The sequence below is a fragment of the Neolamprologus multifasciatus genome, chromosome 14 (assembly GCF_963576455.1).
Source record: "Neolamprologus multifasciatus chromosome 14, fNeoMul1.2, whole genome shotgun sequence".
NCBI lineage: Eukaryota > Metazoa > Chordata > Actinopteri > Cichliformes > Cichlidae > Neolamprologus > Neolamprologus multifasciatus.
This window is the reverse complement of record NC_140452.1, coordinates 20,895,543-20,909,230: the sequence shown is the minus strand read 5'-3', so window position 1 is coordinate 20,909,230 and position 13,688 is coordinate 20,895,543. Positions and strand designations below refer to the sequence as shown.

At 44.4% G+C, this 13,688-nt stretch overlaps 1 protein-coding gene across 2 annotated transcripts in view; it reads left to right on the top strand.

The window, feature by feature from the left end:
• Positions 1-13,688, top strand: part of mettl16 (methyltransferase 16, N6-methyladenosine) — a 28,995-nt gene that overhangs the window by 10,315 nt on the left and 4,992 nt on the right. For both annotated transcript variants that reach the window (XM_085131706.1, XM_085131705.1), the window contains exons 3-9: positions 805-992; positions 1,949-2,089; positions 3,307-3,422; positions 3,623-3,765; positions 6,545-6,614; positions 8,101-8,190; positions 13,506-13,679. In XM_085131706.1, the coding sequence (XP_084987832.1) occupies positions 805-992; positions 1,949-2,089; positions 3,307-3,422; positions 3,623-3,765; positions 6,545-6,614; positions 8,101-8,190; positions 13,506-13,679 (922 nt within the window). The remainder of the gene's footprint in view (positions 1-804; positions 993-1,948; positions 2,090-3,306; positions 3,423-3,622; positions 3,766-6,544; positions 6,615-8,100; positions 8,191-13,505; positions 13,680-13,688) is intronic.

Genomic DNA, 13,688 nt, shown 5'->3' with positions numbered 1-13,688 from the left:
ACCAAATGCTGAGGAGAGGGCGGTGAGGAGCAGTTAACCACTTTTATTCAGGATTAAATGAAGGTGAAGAGCAGAAAGGTGGACCTGTTAAGCTAATTTCCACTAGCCATGCGTGATTCACAGTTTAGAATAATCTTTCATCTGATAAGGAGCATCAGTACGGCTCTTCTCATTCCCTCTCTGATTGAAACAAGTCGTTTTGGCTTTTTTCTAGTTGGGTACTTTTAGCAAACAGAAGGTCTGAACGGTGAATAGAAACAGCTTTTGTAGACAGGATGTAACGCTAGGACGAAAACCATTCATCAAATAACTCAACTATAAAAGGAAAAAAATCCTCAATGCAAATGTTTTACTTTGATGTTTTCTTTAATCCACGACTCTGTAAACCGTGAGCTCAGGTGGAGAGTGAGAAGAGTTTTTTCAGCGCCTGCTACTGTAGAAAGAAGCCTTTAGACCTTACTACGATATATCACTCAGACCTAGTTGGAACTTTTTAAAATTTTCATTGAAATAAGGAGTTTTCTGATGAGCTGCACACCCACGTTCAAAGCCACACTTCCACGCATCAGACTTCACCCTCGTTGTTCAGCTGTGATCAGCAGGACTCGCAGTTATTCACACTCATGACTTAACTGGTGTCTAAAACATCTGTCTCTTGCTCGTTTTGTGTGTTCTCGATGTAGACGGATGCAGATTTCACCACCTAGCAACAGATGACCGTATGTCAGATAAAGTCCGATTCCCACAGCTGCTCTGAGTTTGAAACCTTTTTACTCATTTAGTCGCATTTCTGATTTTCTTCAGAGTGAATTTCAAAGAGCCAGAGGCGGTGCGAGCACTGACCTGCACCCTGTTAAAGGAGGACTTTGGTTTGGCCATCGAGATCCCTCTGGAGCGACTCATACCCACCGTCCCCCTGCGCCTCAACTACATCCACTGGGTGGAGGACCTCATTGACGGCCAGAAGCAGCCGCGCAGGGGCATCGACATCGGTACGGCCACCAGTTTCAGTCACCTTCAGCGCACGTGTGATGTGATAGTCTAGTTAAACTGCTTTGATTGGTTTATAAGACGAGAAATCAGGCTTACTTAGTTACTTACTTAACTTAGTTCAAACATGGTCATTTGCACTTCCATCACTCACTGTCAGACTCAAAATATCATCATCTGCACTGACCCAGTGTGTCAGACTTCACTCTAATGCATATGTGTTTCAGTTCTCACCAGTACCTGTACATCTGTGTAAAATGAACGTGCTTTTCCTTTAAATGCTGCAGCAAACCCCAGCAGCACATCTTTAAACATTAATAACCACAGACGGGGGGGATTTAAATGTTAATGCCGCTGCTCTGTTTTTTTCTTGATGTGGCTCGCCGCTCGGCACAGCACCTGAAATGTCAGTTGGCACTTCCAGCAAATGAGCCCAGTCATTCCCAGTTTTCCCAGCACTCGCCAGCCTGATCCCCAGTCACACGTCACTACTTGTTTTTCATTCTGTCGCTCAGAGAAAACAAGGCCTGACTTTAAATGTGTTTTCCTGCAGGTGTGCTTCTCCTCTGTAGTTCCTCAGGTCACTGATTGGTGACCCCGAACCTTTATGTGCGCCCACTGAAGCTGTCTGCTGCTGATGGATCACCACTGGGTGTTTCCTTTTCTAACCGAGGCCATCTCAACTGAATTATGTGGCTTTGGTCCTTGTTAGATGGGAATAATTTAATAATAGCTGCTGGATTTGACATTTATTGACCATTATGTTCACCAAGTCTAAGATAATTCTTTAGAAACGCATCATGTCACACTTTGGGACCTCCTTCCTTCAAGACAACAAAAACACTGCGGCACATTTTCATATTGTTCAGTGACAGCTATGATCCGTCATCATTGTGAACGCATACATCACTGTCAGGCTGCCAGTAACGTGTGTGTGTGTGTGTGTGTGTTTCATCAGGCACTGGGGCGTCCTGTATCTACCCCTTACTGGGAGCCACAATGAACGGCTGGTACTTCCTCGCCACAGAGGTGGACGACATCTGCTTTGACTATGCTACCAAAAACGTGGAGCAGAACAACCTGTCCGACCTGGTCAAAGGTGCGTTTGATCTACTCAATGTGAAGGTGACTTCATCTTCAGATATTAGACTACTACGCTGGAACTCTCATACACTGTCTCACTAGAGATGATGTTTTACGTGTGAGCTGCAGCACTGAGGATGAATTTCAGGATACTGTGATTACTAAGAAGTAGATTAATATGACAGCATGAAGAAGTCAGCTACCATTAGCCACCACAAGCTACTGGTCACGTCAGGTCAGCTTGACTTTGGAAATAAAAACAAAAAACAAAACCATTTTGCACAAATGTTCAGTTGGATGAAGGTTGATCCCACTTTTCTGGTCATAATTCATGTGATAATGATGAAAAGGTTTAAACATCAGATATCATCAAAGGTCCAGTCTGACTTGAATGATGTGTAATTCGGAACATCTTGGATTTCACCTTCTACCTGTGGGTCTGATACAGCCTGGAGACAGATTGGTTTGTTAGATGATGAGGTTTGCAGGGCCAGTGGGTAGTTTTTCGGGGCTTCTGGTGAAGCCGGTGAATATCGACGCAGAGACTTCCTGTGCATCCACTGGTCATTGTTTATGATTGTAGATGATGCTGCTACAGCGGCTCTGACCAGCCAAAAATTAAGAAGCTTATGTAGGTTGCATGGTGCAGGCTTGTTCTGGCAGATCCCACAGATGTTCCACCAGGTCCTCTGGAGTTTGGAGAGCAGGTTTGTTGTATTGCTTGTGCTGTTCCTGAGCAATTTTCGCAGTGTGCTGATGTTCTGCTCGGAGAGGCCACTGCCATGAAAGGTATACATGGTTTGCAGCAATGTTTAGATTGCAGACCGTGCACACCCAGAGTGTTCCAGCAAGAAACAGATATTTTCACCAGTCCTATTTTTAATGCTGTGGCTGCTTTGTGTAATTTGATCACTGATTGTTGGTGTAAATATTTCAGCAAGTCCCGACAAAATCTCCATATCCTGCCTCGAAAATGCTTTGTTTCCTGTTGTAGTAAATAGGATGTCTTTTTGTGACACTTAGCCGGACAAAACAGGGACGTCTTGCTGGAAGAGTGTCGTATTTAGCCTGAGCTGAGACTAAACTTGTCTCTGCTCAGCAAATCTGTGGCTGACAGGAGTGCAGCACACAGTGACTCGGGAGTCCCATTTTGTATTGACAGTCATACATTTTATTCAGCTTTTACACACTTGTCTGACATTAGTGTTTATTTATTTATTTTACCTTCCTCAGTTGTCAAAGTTCCTCAGAAGACTTTACTGATGGATGCCTTGAAAGAAGAGACAGAAATGGTGTACGACTTCTGCATGTGCAACCCTCCCTTTTTCGCCAACCAGCTGGAAGCAAAGGTAAAAGTTCAAGTTTAAAAGTAGTTTAAATTCTGGAGCGTTGTCTGCTTTGAACTTGAAGTTTCTGACTCATTGACAGTAAATGCACTCGTATACTGACCGGAGAGGCTCCAGCACCGAACACAGTGTGTTTACGTTTTAGTAACAGGGCTCTAATAGGATTGCATTGTAATCTCTGTCTGTCTTGCTGCCCTCTCCAGGGGGTAAACTCCAGAAACTCACGTCGACCTCCTCCCAGTTCAGTGAACACGGGCGGGGTGACGGAGATCATGGCAGAGGGCGGAGAACTGGAGTTTGTCAAGAGGATCATTCATGACAGCCTGCAGCTCAAGAAGCGCCTTAGGTGAGGAAAGAGGACTGTTTTCTTCTTTTCTTTTCTTTTTAAAGGTTGCACACGTATTTGTGTGTGTAAAAACACAAACGTCATTACAACACAGCCACATATTTAAATTGGCGGGTGGATGTAGATGAGTGCTGCACTTGTAGTTGCTCTGGAGAGGCTTGGAGAGCTTTAAATGGCTGCAGTGAAGGGGAGACTCGGAGAGGTGAAATGGGCAGATGGGCTGCTGCACATTGATGGAGCTGTCACCCACAGTTGCTTTAATGATTTTGGCACACGTTGACTCTGCTGTATCCGGGAGCCCACAGGGAACAGCTGTGTTTGGGAGGGTGAGGGTGGAGGGGTCGGATAGATGGGTGGGGGTGTCTCAGGCGGCCCTCGCTTTACCCTCCCTCGTTACGGGGCTGTCACCGAGGCAGCCGAGCGAGACCCGGGCAGAGGGAGCTGCAGAGTGGTGCTATTAAAACTGATTAGACGTGTCACACCTGCTACACGGAGCACTGTGTGTGTGTGTGTTTGCAGAGTGGAAAGATGAGCACTCTTGAGTGGGACTGAAGTTAACACCTAGTTGCTCTTGTGTGGCAGTGTTACACTAAAAGTCAGAGCAAGCCGGGTTTCATTTTGCAGGTTTGAGGCTCCGGCCAAACCAACCGGAGCCGACTGTCACTCCCAAAACCATGCTGGGACACGAGAGCCTCCAGGTGTCCATGGAAACACTGCCAGCCTTTTCCGATTGGTCCTTCGAGACGCCCCCATTGCCCCGCTCTGCTCCTCTTTCCTTTCTTTTCACCAGAGGGTAATTACTGTCAGATAAGGCGAGTTTAACTTTCAGCCAAATATCCAAAAGTGCGGTTAGATTTGAGGTAATGCTCCTAATTCATCACGCCATTGATATGAAAATTACCGTCTCTGGTAATAAGACTGTAATCACGTGCCAGTGCTTCAGAAGAGAAAAGACTGAAAGTGGAGGCTGATGCAGCTGCGCTCTTCTCGAAGAAGCGGCTGGTGGTGCATTCGGGGATCTCTCCTGGGCGTTGCTCCCCACTGCGCTCAAAATTGGCGAACATCTGTGAATATTAGAGCTGTTAAATATTTCATTGTGTCACCTGAGGCTGACGGGCTGCTCCTCAATATCCCTTCAGCCCTGGCTGTCCTCATGCCTCTTTAACATGATTACATGTCAGTGTCCTTACTGATTGTCAGTCACAAGTTAAATAATGTGTCAGATTTAATTTTATTTGGGTGTTACAGCAGCTTTTTAGCCAACTGCAGTCAGGAGGTAGGTTTGACACAGTTGAAGTCAGAGCTTTAGGAAACGATGTTAAACTGCATCTATGTACATGTCTATTAAAAGCTTTCTGTATTATAATGAAATAATAATAATTATTATTATTATAAGGAAAGTAAGACTAAAAGATGTTGAGATGGTTGAATGGTTCACAAATTGCTAGTATCTTACTATGATGATCATAGAGTATTTATGTATGTCTGTATGAACTCCTCCTTAATGGGGGAGCCAGTCACAAAACCTACGTACGTAACTTAACGGTGTCCAGAATTTGTATTTTTTTTGTGTGTGACTACCACATTACGCTTTTCCAAGTAAATGTCAAACCCAAGGTTTGTAGTTTTAGGTTTTGCTTTCAAATTGAACAGGTTTCTCAAATAGGATGAATACATGTAATAAATACAGGAGGGAAACAAAATAGCACCACAGGCATGGCAAAAAACGCTTGTAGGGAGGGTTTGTCCTTGTGTTTGTAATGTAGGTAGGAGCCATGTAAGGCTGTAAAAGTCATTAATAAAACTTTCAAATGAATTGAATTTTACATCTGACAGGTAGCCAGTGTAGTGGTCTTTTTATTCAAATTCTGGGACTTTTTTTTAATGAGCTGGCAATAGGAGATGGACTTTTGGCTGGGACCCAAGCAGTGAACATTACAGCAGTCCATGAAGGAGTGGGTGAATTTTTCGAGCTCTGTTACAGATAGAAAATGATTGACTTCATCATTAGACATTTCTTATGTCTGATTTATAAAAATCTGTAGAGCCCACGATTTAGCGTAACTGGGTGACAGCATTGCCAGTAATAAAACCTGTATGGGTTGCGTCGATAACTACGTCAAGTTGAATTTCTAGTGAGGTGTGCATCAGGTTGAAATGTAGGAAGTTTTTACAGTCCTATGAATAACTTGGCACCTCCTTACTGCTTCCACAGGAATTAAGAGGTTAAGTAGCAGCCAGGTACAGATTATCAACTGCAGTTGGTAAAGTAATCATCCACAAATCTGAGCACCTCTATTAAAGCTGAAGTTTTGGCAGTTTGCTGGTTTTGAACAATAGTCTGCTCCGGTTTTTAAGAGCTGAGGCGATAAAATGAAACCCTGATGATGACCCTAACCCCTAACCCTAATAAAAACATCACACACACGTTTTGACTACCTCTGTCAAATTGACCAGCCGTCCTTCCAGGCTGACTCCCCGATGTGTTTCTTTCCTCCGCCTGCCCCAGCTGGATGTTGCTGCTCATTGATCAAGTCCAACCTCACGTCTTTATCACACAGCAGCGATTATTGATCAGGCGTCCACCATGGGATGACTTCAAAGCAGTTTTTCCTCTGCTGCAGGATGTTTTTCTGCCTCTCGTATTTTACTTTGTGTCGCTCCCCTGAGCACTCCCCCTCTCCTCATTTGATCTGTGCTCGAGGGTTCACACCCGGCTGTTGGCCACTAACACCTCCAACAGACACAGTTTGGTTAATATGGATTCTCCTTTCTGCAGGTGGTACAGCTGCATGTTGGGAAAGAAGTGCAGCCTGGCACCTTTGAAAGAGGAGCTGAGGAAGCAAGGGGTGAGTAGCCAGCGAGACCCAGAACAAAGAGAAATTTACGAATACATGCGCAAACACGGTAATCAGTGAGAGTTACAAAGCAGGCACAGCTTTGATCTCAGTTTGTTCATGCAGAGACACGATGCTTCTTGCAGGGCTTGTTAAAACAATCTTTGCCACACCCCCGTCGCCCAAGCTGCCTTTCTCCTATGTATTGATGTTTAAAGGAGGCAATCACCAGCACCAGCTGAGCACGCTCACAAACGAGCCATGAATGAGCTGATTTCTGTTTGCTGTGCATGACTGAATCACACGCCTCTCAGTAGCTAACATGCATTAGCGTCATTAGCCTGACTAATAGCCCAGCACATGACTCCTGACTGCTGCGGGCCTGCAGTACCGCGCCAATCTCACAGACCGCCCGGCCCCCGCCCCGCACCTGCCACCCCTCAACCCTCCTCCGGGGTGTCGCTGCTCATCAGAGTGAGTGCAGCATTGGCTAACATCCAGGAAGAAGGCTTCATTCTGAAGCGTGTGTAAAAAGAAACCTGCGCTTGTTAATATGCTAATGCTTTCATCACCAATTACTTGATTCATTCTCCAGCGTGTCCTCAGTTTGTGTTTTTAATTTAGCAAATGTGACTCTGTTACACATAAAAACTCATCTCACCCTCAGAGCTGTCTGACCTCTGACATATAAGATAAGTGACTTCCTCTTATTTTCTGAGAAAACCCCGACAGCAACACAGTGGATTCCCACATCCTCCTTATGTTCTCACATACTGTCAGAGACGTGAAGCCAAAGGTCACACTGGCAAAACATCACACTGTCAGATTCAGTCACAGCTTTCTAGAAAGACTAAATTCCTAAATTGTTAGTTTTGATCGCAGATACTGCACACACCAATCAATCACAGCTGCCAATCAGTACTGATACTCCAAATGTTTTTATAATGATGGGTTTTGTTTTAAACAAAATATTGAATCGGTGCTATGGGAAGGATTTTATTTGGATAAAATAACTGAATACTGATAGTGAGACGGATACGTGTAGATATGAAATGACAAGCCTCGGTTGCAGGAAAATATTTGAAGTTTGGATTTTTCTGTATTTAACCATAAATGATCATCAGATTTTCACCTAAGAGTGTTTTCACACCTGCTATCTTTATTCCATTTAAAATCATTTTACTCCTCTCTGCGATTCAGTGTAATTCAGCGATGGTACACAAACTCATTTTTATTTTAAAATGTTTCTTTTCACACATCTAGTTTCAATTTTTAGTTTAAATTAACTATCATAAATTTTGTTTGTAGAGATGTATTTTGCGTGACTTGGACTTTTTCTCTTTACCACAAATATTTTACATGTGATCAGTTTCTGTGGTGTATTTTCTTTATGAATTTATTGTTTTGATGATCTCAGATACGGCCTGGTCGCCAGAGTACTGCAGTGTTTTCATGCTGTGCACTTGTTAACTCCAGCCTCCTCTCTGTTTTTGCTCAGGTGCCTAAAGTGACCCACACTGAGTTTTGCCAGGGGCGGACCATGCGGTGGGCACTGGCTTGGAGTTTCTATGACGACGTGGTTGTTCCGGTGAGTTTGTACAGATTTTTTTTTGTTGTTGTTGTTAAATGTCAGTAACAGAGGATTACCAGGATCAGGATTACATATCCTGGTTAGAGCTGACCAGGTTACCTGCTCAGCTCTGAGGAGCACATTTTGCTCTGCTGCTGGATGTTTCCAAACCCTCTCCTCAATAATGCACCACCTCTGTCCCTCTCCAGACTGGATCCTCTTTCCCTGCAGCCTCGTTCCATTATGTGCACTTACTCCGTCCTCTGGGGAGATGTTTATGTGATTTCTAACATGCTGTAGCCAGGCAACAGTCGCCAGGGCAGGATTGTGCGCGCACACTGTACCGCAGGCATGTCTGGATTAGAGGGTGAGAGTTGGAGTTAAACAGACATGAAAGCATTGCAGAGAGAGATCTGGAAATGATGCTGCAAACACATAAATGCAGGTGAAGCAGAGGGCTGTTTGGTGGACTGTTTCTGTTTTTCAGCAAAAAAGCAGTTGAGCAGAATGATTGGCCTAATTTTTCTCCATCTACCATCCTCCACGTTCACACTGCTCCAAATCATCAACAGGCAGAGCCCCTCGAGCACATGTGGGGTTACGTAGCAGAAGTTCACGGTCAAACGCCCAATTCTGCCTGCATGAACCTTTCTATGGTCATCTGGTTTATGTATATAAGCATGGGAGAGCTCATTAATGTTAAATGTAGACTAAAACATATGTGACATGTATGATCTGTGACCTACTTAACCTCATTATTACCAGTGGTGACTTAATTCATGTCTGGTGTAACCAGAAATGTTTGCAGTACAGTTATTGAAGTAGTGGAAACCTCAGGATTCCTAAGGATTCTAATCCAGGAAGAAATGTATTTTTGGTCAATTAAATTAATATTTATTTATTGTTTTTGCATGTCATTTTCATTTGGTTCCCTCATTTGGAAATAGCTTCAGTCTAAAAAACAAGATAGGAGACGTGTTTATGTTTTTTAAACACTTGGATCTGTATGATGTCAGTGAGAGCTTCTTCCTCTTCTGCACTGTGATCATCTTCCATCTCACCCTCTGTCTAACATCCTCCTCTGTCACACCAACCCTGTGCATGTCCTTAATCATGACATCCATGAATCTTCTCTGAGGTCTTCGTCTTTACCTCCTCCATTTTCATCGTCCTTTGTCCAGTATATCCACTATTCCTCCTCTGTACATCTCCAAACCCTCTCAACCATGCTTGTCTAACTTTTGTCTCCACACTGCTCCACCTAAGCTCTGATGTATTCATTACTATCCCTGTCCATTCTGGTCAGTCTTCAGCTCAGCCTCCTGTCTATCATTAATATGGTCAACTCAGAAACATAGCACTGACTTTTTGGCAAAGCAGCCCCACTTCCTTTTTCAGACCTACTATTTGTGAGGTTCAGCCAGTCAGGAGAAAGCTAGAAACAGACCAAGGATGGAACTGAAAGGCTGAACCGAGGCTCAGTATAAAGGATTATTTTCATCTGTGAATAATGCAAAGCTACTCTACTAGATTAGAGTACTATAGAGCTGGAATCAAGTGTAATGAGTCCCCTTTAAACAGTTTAGTTATTTTCTAATTTATCCTTTTGACTCTGGAAACTAGCCATGGCTGTTTGATTGGAGTGTCAGCTTGATCCCAGTCTTTTTAGCTTTTCACTGAGTTTTGTCTTCCTCCCGTAGTCCGATACAACCAAAGACCGCATAGACAACCCTTCCCTCGTTTGTTTTTTCCAACCAGTACACACAAATCCACACCGTTTTCAACATATGAAATAATACGAGCTGTTGTTATTTTTAGATTCAATCTTATTACAGAGAGAGGACAAAATGCAGGGGTTGTAGTGAATTGAAAGGAAACTACATTAGATAGAAAGACCTTTCGAATGCAGACAAAAGAGGAGGAAGCACATCCAGCACAGGCCGACAGAATAAAAGGACCTGTAGACAGAGAAGACTGCCAGGCTTTATCTAAGCCCTGAGGCCCACTGTTGCTTATACAAGCCTGTAGCAGCAGGAGGAGGAGGAGGAGGAGGAGGAGGAGGAGGAGGAGGAGGAGGGATCAGTAAAGTCCAGAATCCAAGCTGGGGTTTGGGGACCTGATGGAAATCGGGGGGTTGGGAGGAGGGGGGTGATCAGAGTATGATTTACAGTTTGCCTGCAGGTGAGACTGGCAGCAGTTTGTTTCTCTATGATGTGCGTGTGTGTGTGTGTGTGTGTGTGTGTGTGTGTGTGTGTGTGTTCATGGACTCAGGAGGTGAAGATTGATGATTGAACATCATTATATGTGGAGAGAACAGCTCTTGTTGGACTCTTGTTGGTTTTAACCATCTCTAATTTTAAAAACCGGGCAGGTGTGTGTGTGTGTGTGTGTGAGAGAGAGAGAGAGAGAGAGAGAGAGAGAGAGAGAGGGCATGCAGTGAGGTTGTAGTGGGTAAGTGGGATTAATAATGGAGTGAAAGAGCAGCGGAGTCAGAGGAGGATGGGATTCAGTTGAGAGGTGTGTATGTAAACTCTAAATGTGGGTTTTGTGTTCTTTCAGAAAGTCTGTTTGTGTGTGCGAGATTCTGTGTCAAGGATGCTCGTTTATGAACAGACAGGTTTGGCTTGATGGATTTTATTGATTTCCTTGCACAATGAGCTGCAGAGCGTGCAGAAAAGAGGCAGAGACGTCTGAGGCAAACAATAAGAAATAAAAGCAGCAGCCAGACAAGGCAGCGCTCATTGTCAACCCATTAATTACACGTGTCCATCTCCTCTAAATATGCATCTAAAAGCACCGTCACTTTAACTAAAAATCAATAGATGATTGAGACGGGGAGTGAGCACCAACTCTGCTCTTCTTCTTGAATGTGCAGCAAATTCGGCGATTATCACTGAGGAACTGTAAATGATGAAACATCACTCACAGGCAACAATAAAAATCTTCAGTGACTCTGAGAGTAACTGAAACTTGACAGCAGGCGAGTGCAGCAGAGTGAAGGTCACCCTCTGCTCCTTCCCTCAGCTGTTTGTAGGTCAGTCGGCCATGCTGTCTGCTGCCTCACTACTGCCGCAGACCCCCGCTGTCTCCCCGCTTTAAGCCAGCCTGCAGTGAGTGCAGCGATCACAGGTCGGCTGCAGTATGACTGCTGCAGAGCCTTAGTACTCCGACACAGTTGGGTGATGATCTACATCGCCATTACAGCATGACATTAAAGGGAATTAAAAATTTACGTTTGATTTATTGCAGGCTCAGGTGCAGCTTGCATGATTTGAGCGCCCTCTTGTGGCACTCTGCATTTATTTTTTTCTCTTTAGATTTGTTTTTGATGCACAGATATAACTGCATCATTTTACTCATGCCACTCATTTTATGTAGTATTTTTAATGGGCTCTCACTCATGGGCGACTGCTGGGGCAACCTCTCCGTGAGATCGTTTTAGGCCTAAAATGAGCAAAAACTGTATCTGAGAGGTTAAAGAGTAAGGAAGGGAGAGTACAAAATGTGAGGAAGTGTTCAGCAGATTTTAGTGTTGGTAGCAGGACAGTGCAGCTACTCTGAAGGTCAAAGGAAAAAGACTCAATCCAGTAAAATGTCAGTTTTCCTCCTCCTTCCTCCTTAAAGGTCAACTGTCTGAATGCAGCACAGATGTTAATCATTTTAAAATTTAATGCCGACTACAAGTCGCACTGTGATACGGAGCTACTTAACTTTGACATCCAGTTTGGTCTACAATATGCAGACCAGGGGTGGGTGACTCCAGACCTCAAGGGTCGGTGTCCTGCAGGTTTCAGATATCACCCTGGGTCAACACCCTGAATCAAATGTTTAGTTCATTACCAGGCCTCTGGAGAACTTCAAGACATGTTGAGGAGGTCATTTAGCCATTTAAATCAATTGTGTTGGATAAAGGACACATCTAAAACCTAGAGGACACTGGCCCTCGAGGCCTGGAGTTCCTCCACACCTGATGTAGACTGTTGCATGATATTTCCTTGCATGTCCCCCTCAGTGCTGTTATAACACAGTTATTGTCTGCATATTGACCTCCAATGATATTGGAGGTGACTGAGCGCTATTCATGAAATGACATTTTCCTGTAGTTGCAGAAAGAAGTGCATTGCTATTAGTGCGTTCTTGATTGAAGACTTTACAGATGTCTGAGTTTGCCAAAAGGATGTGAAACAGCTCACACTGTGTAAACACTGCCCCCTGCTGGCAGCTGTGCTCTGAACTCAAACAGTTCATTGTCTCTTATTACTAGGGATGGGTATCGTTTAGGTTTTATCCGATACCGGTGCCAAACCGGTACTTTTGAAACGGTGCCGGTGCTTAAAGAATGGAGAACACAAACTTTGTCCAAAAACCTCTTATGTTTTTATTTTTAGCAGTCTTTTTTTTTTTTATGGTGACTCCACCGTTGAAAATGGATGGAGATCTTTGACTATAAATTTTGTCACTGCCCTATGAATTTTGTCCACTTTTTCTTTGGTCATTTTGGCCAGGGTGAAGGGAGTATCTGCCATCAAACAAGAAGACAGCCGCATGTAACTACGACGGTGTTTGCTAGTTCACCTTACATGCATTAATGTAATAACTTGGTTAGCCTACTCAACGTAAATTACACACGAACAACATTAAGCTACCCAGAGAAGAACGGCTGCTGCTGCCATCATCATCCGTCATCATTTCTGCTACACTGGCAGGGCTAGGGGCCAGGACTCTCCTCTTTGGGTTTTTGGGGGATGTTGCTAACTCCGGGACCGATAACAGGCACCACACCCGCAGTAGATGTGCTCGGTGTGAGGTCTTGCAGCAAGCTATCAAATACGATGCATTTCTCGGCTTTTAAAAAAACGCTATGCGTCGCCAGGTGTTTCATCAGGTTCGAGGTGTTACCTCCTTTGCACAGTATCACTTTAAAGCACTTGATGCAGGCTGCTGAGTTTGCATCTTTTGCTGTGAAGTACAGCCAGACTTTTGACCACTTCGCCTTGGGCATTTTTAATCTGTCGCTCTGGTCTAAAAGAACATACATACCTGGGCCCGCCTACTATCCTTGGAAAGGTAAAATGATTGGCTAGAATCCAAAGTGTGTGACATCTCAGGAAAAAAAAAAGAACTGAAATAAAGCACCGAAATGTGCGCTGCTTTTCGGTCTGGTTACTACCGTTTATGTCAGAACCGATGCCATAATGGCACCGGACACCGGTACCCATCCCTACTTATTACTGTGTGGATTTGAGTATCCTCAAATCTGGTTCCCCTGTCCTCAGTAATATTCAGTACAGCTTGCTGTCTAACGGTGTCTGACTGGCTTTGTATGATCTCAGTCCCCTCCCAGTAAGAAGTGTAAACTGGAGAAGGCCCGGAAGCCCCTGTCGTTCACGATGCCGGAGGCGGGACTGAAGGAGCTCCAAGCCAAGGCCTCGGCTTTAGGCTGCACGTGCCGCAGCCCTGTGGAGAGCCTCACTGTTCTGGTCGAGAAGACGCTCAGTGAGCTGCGGGTGAGCTTC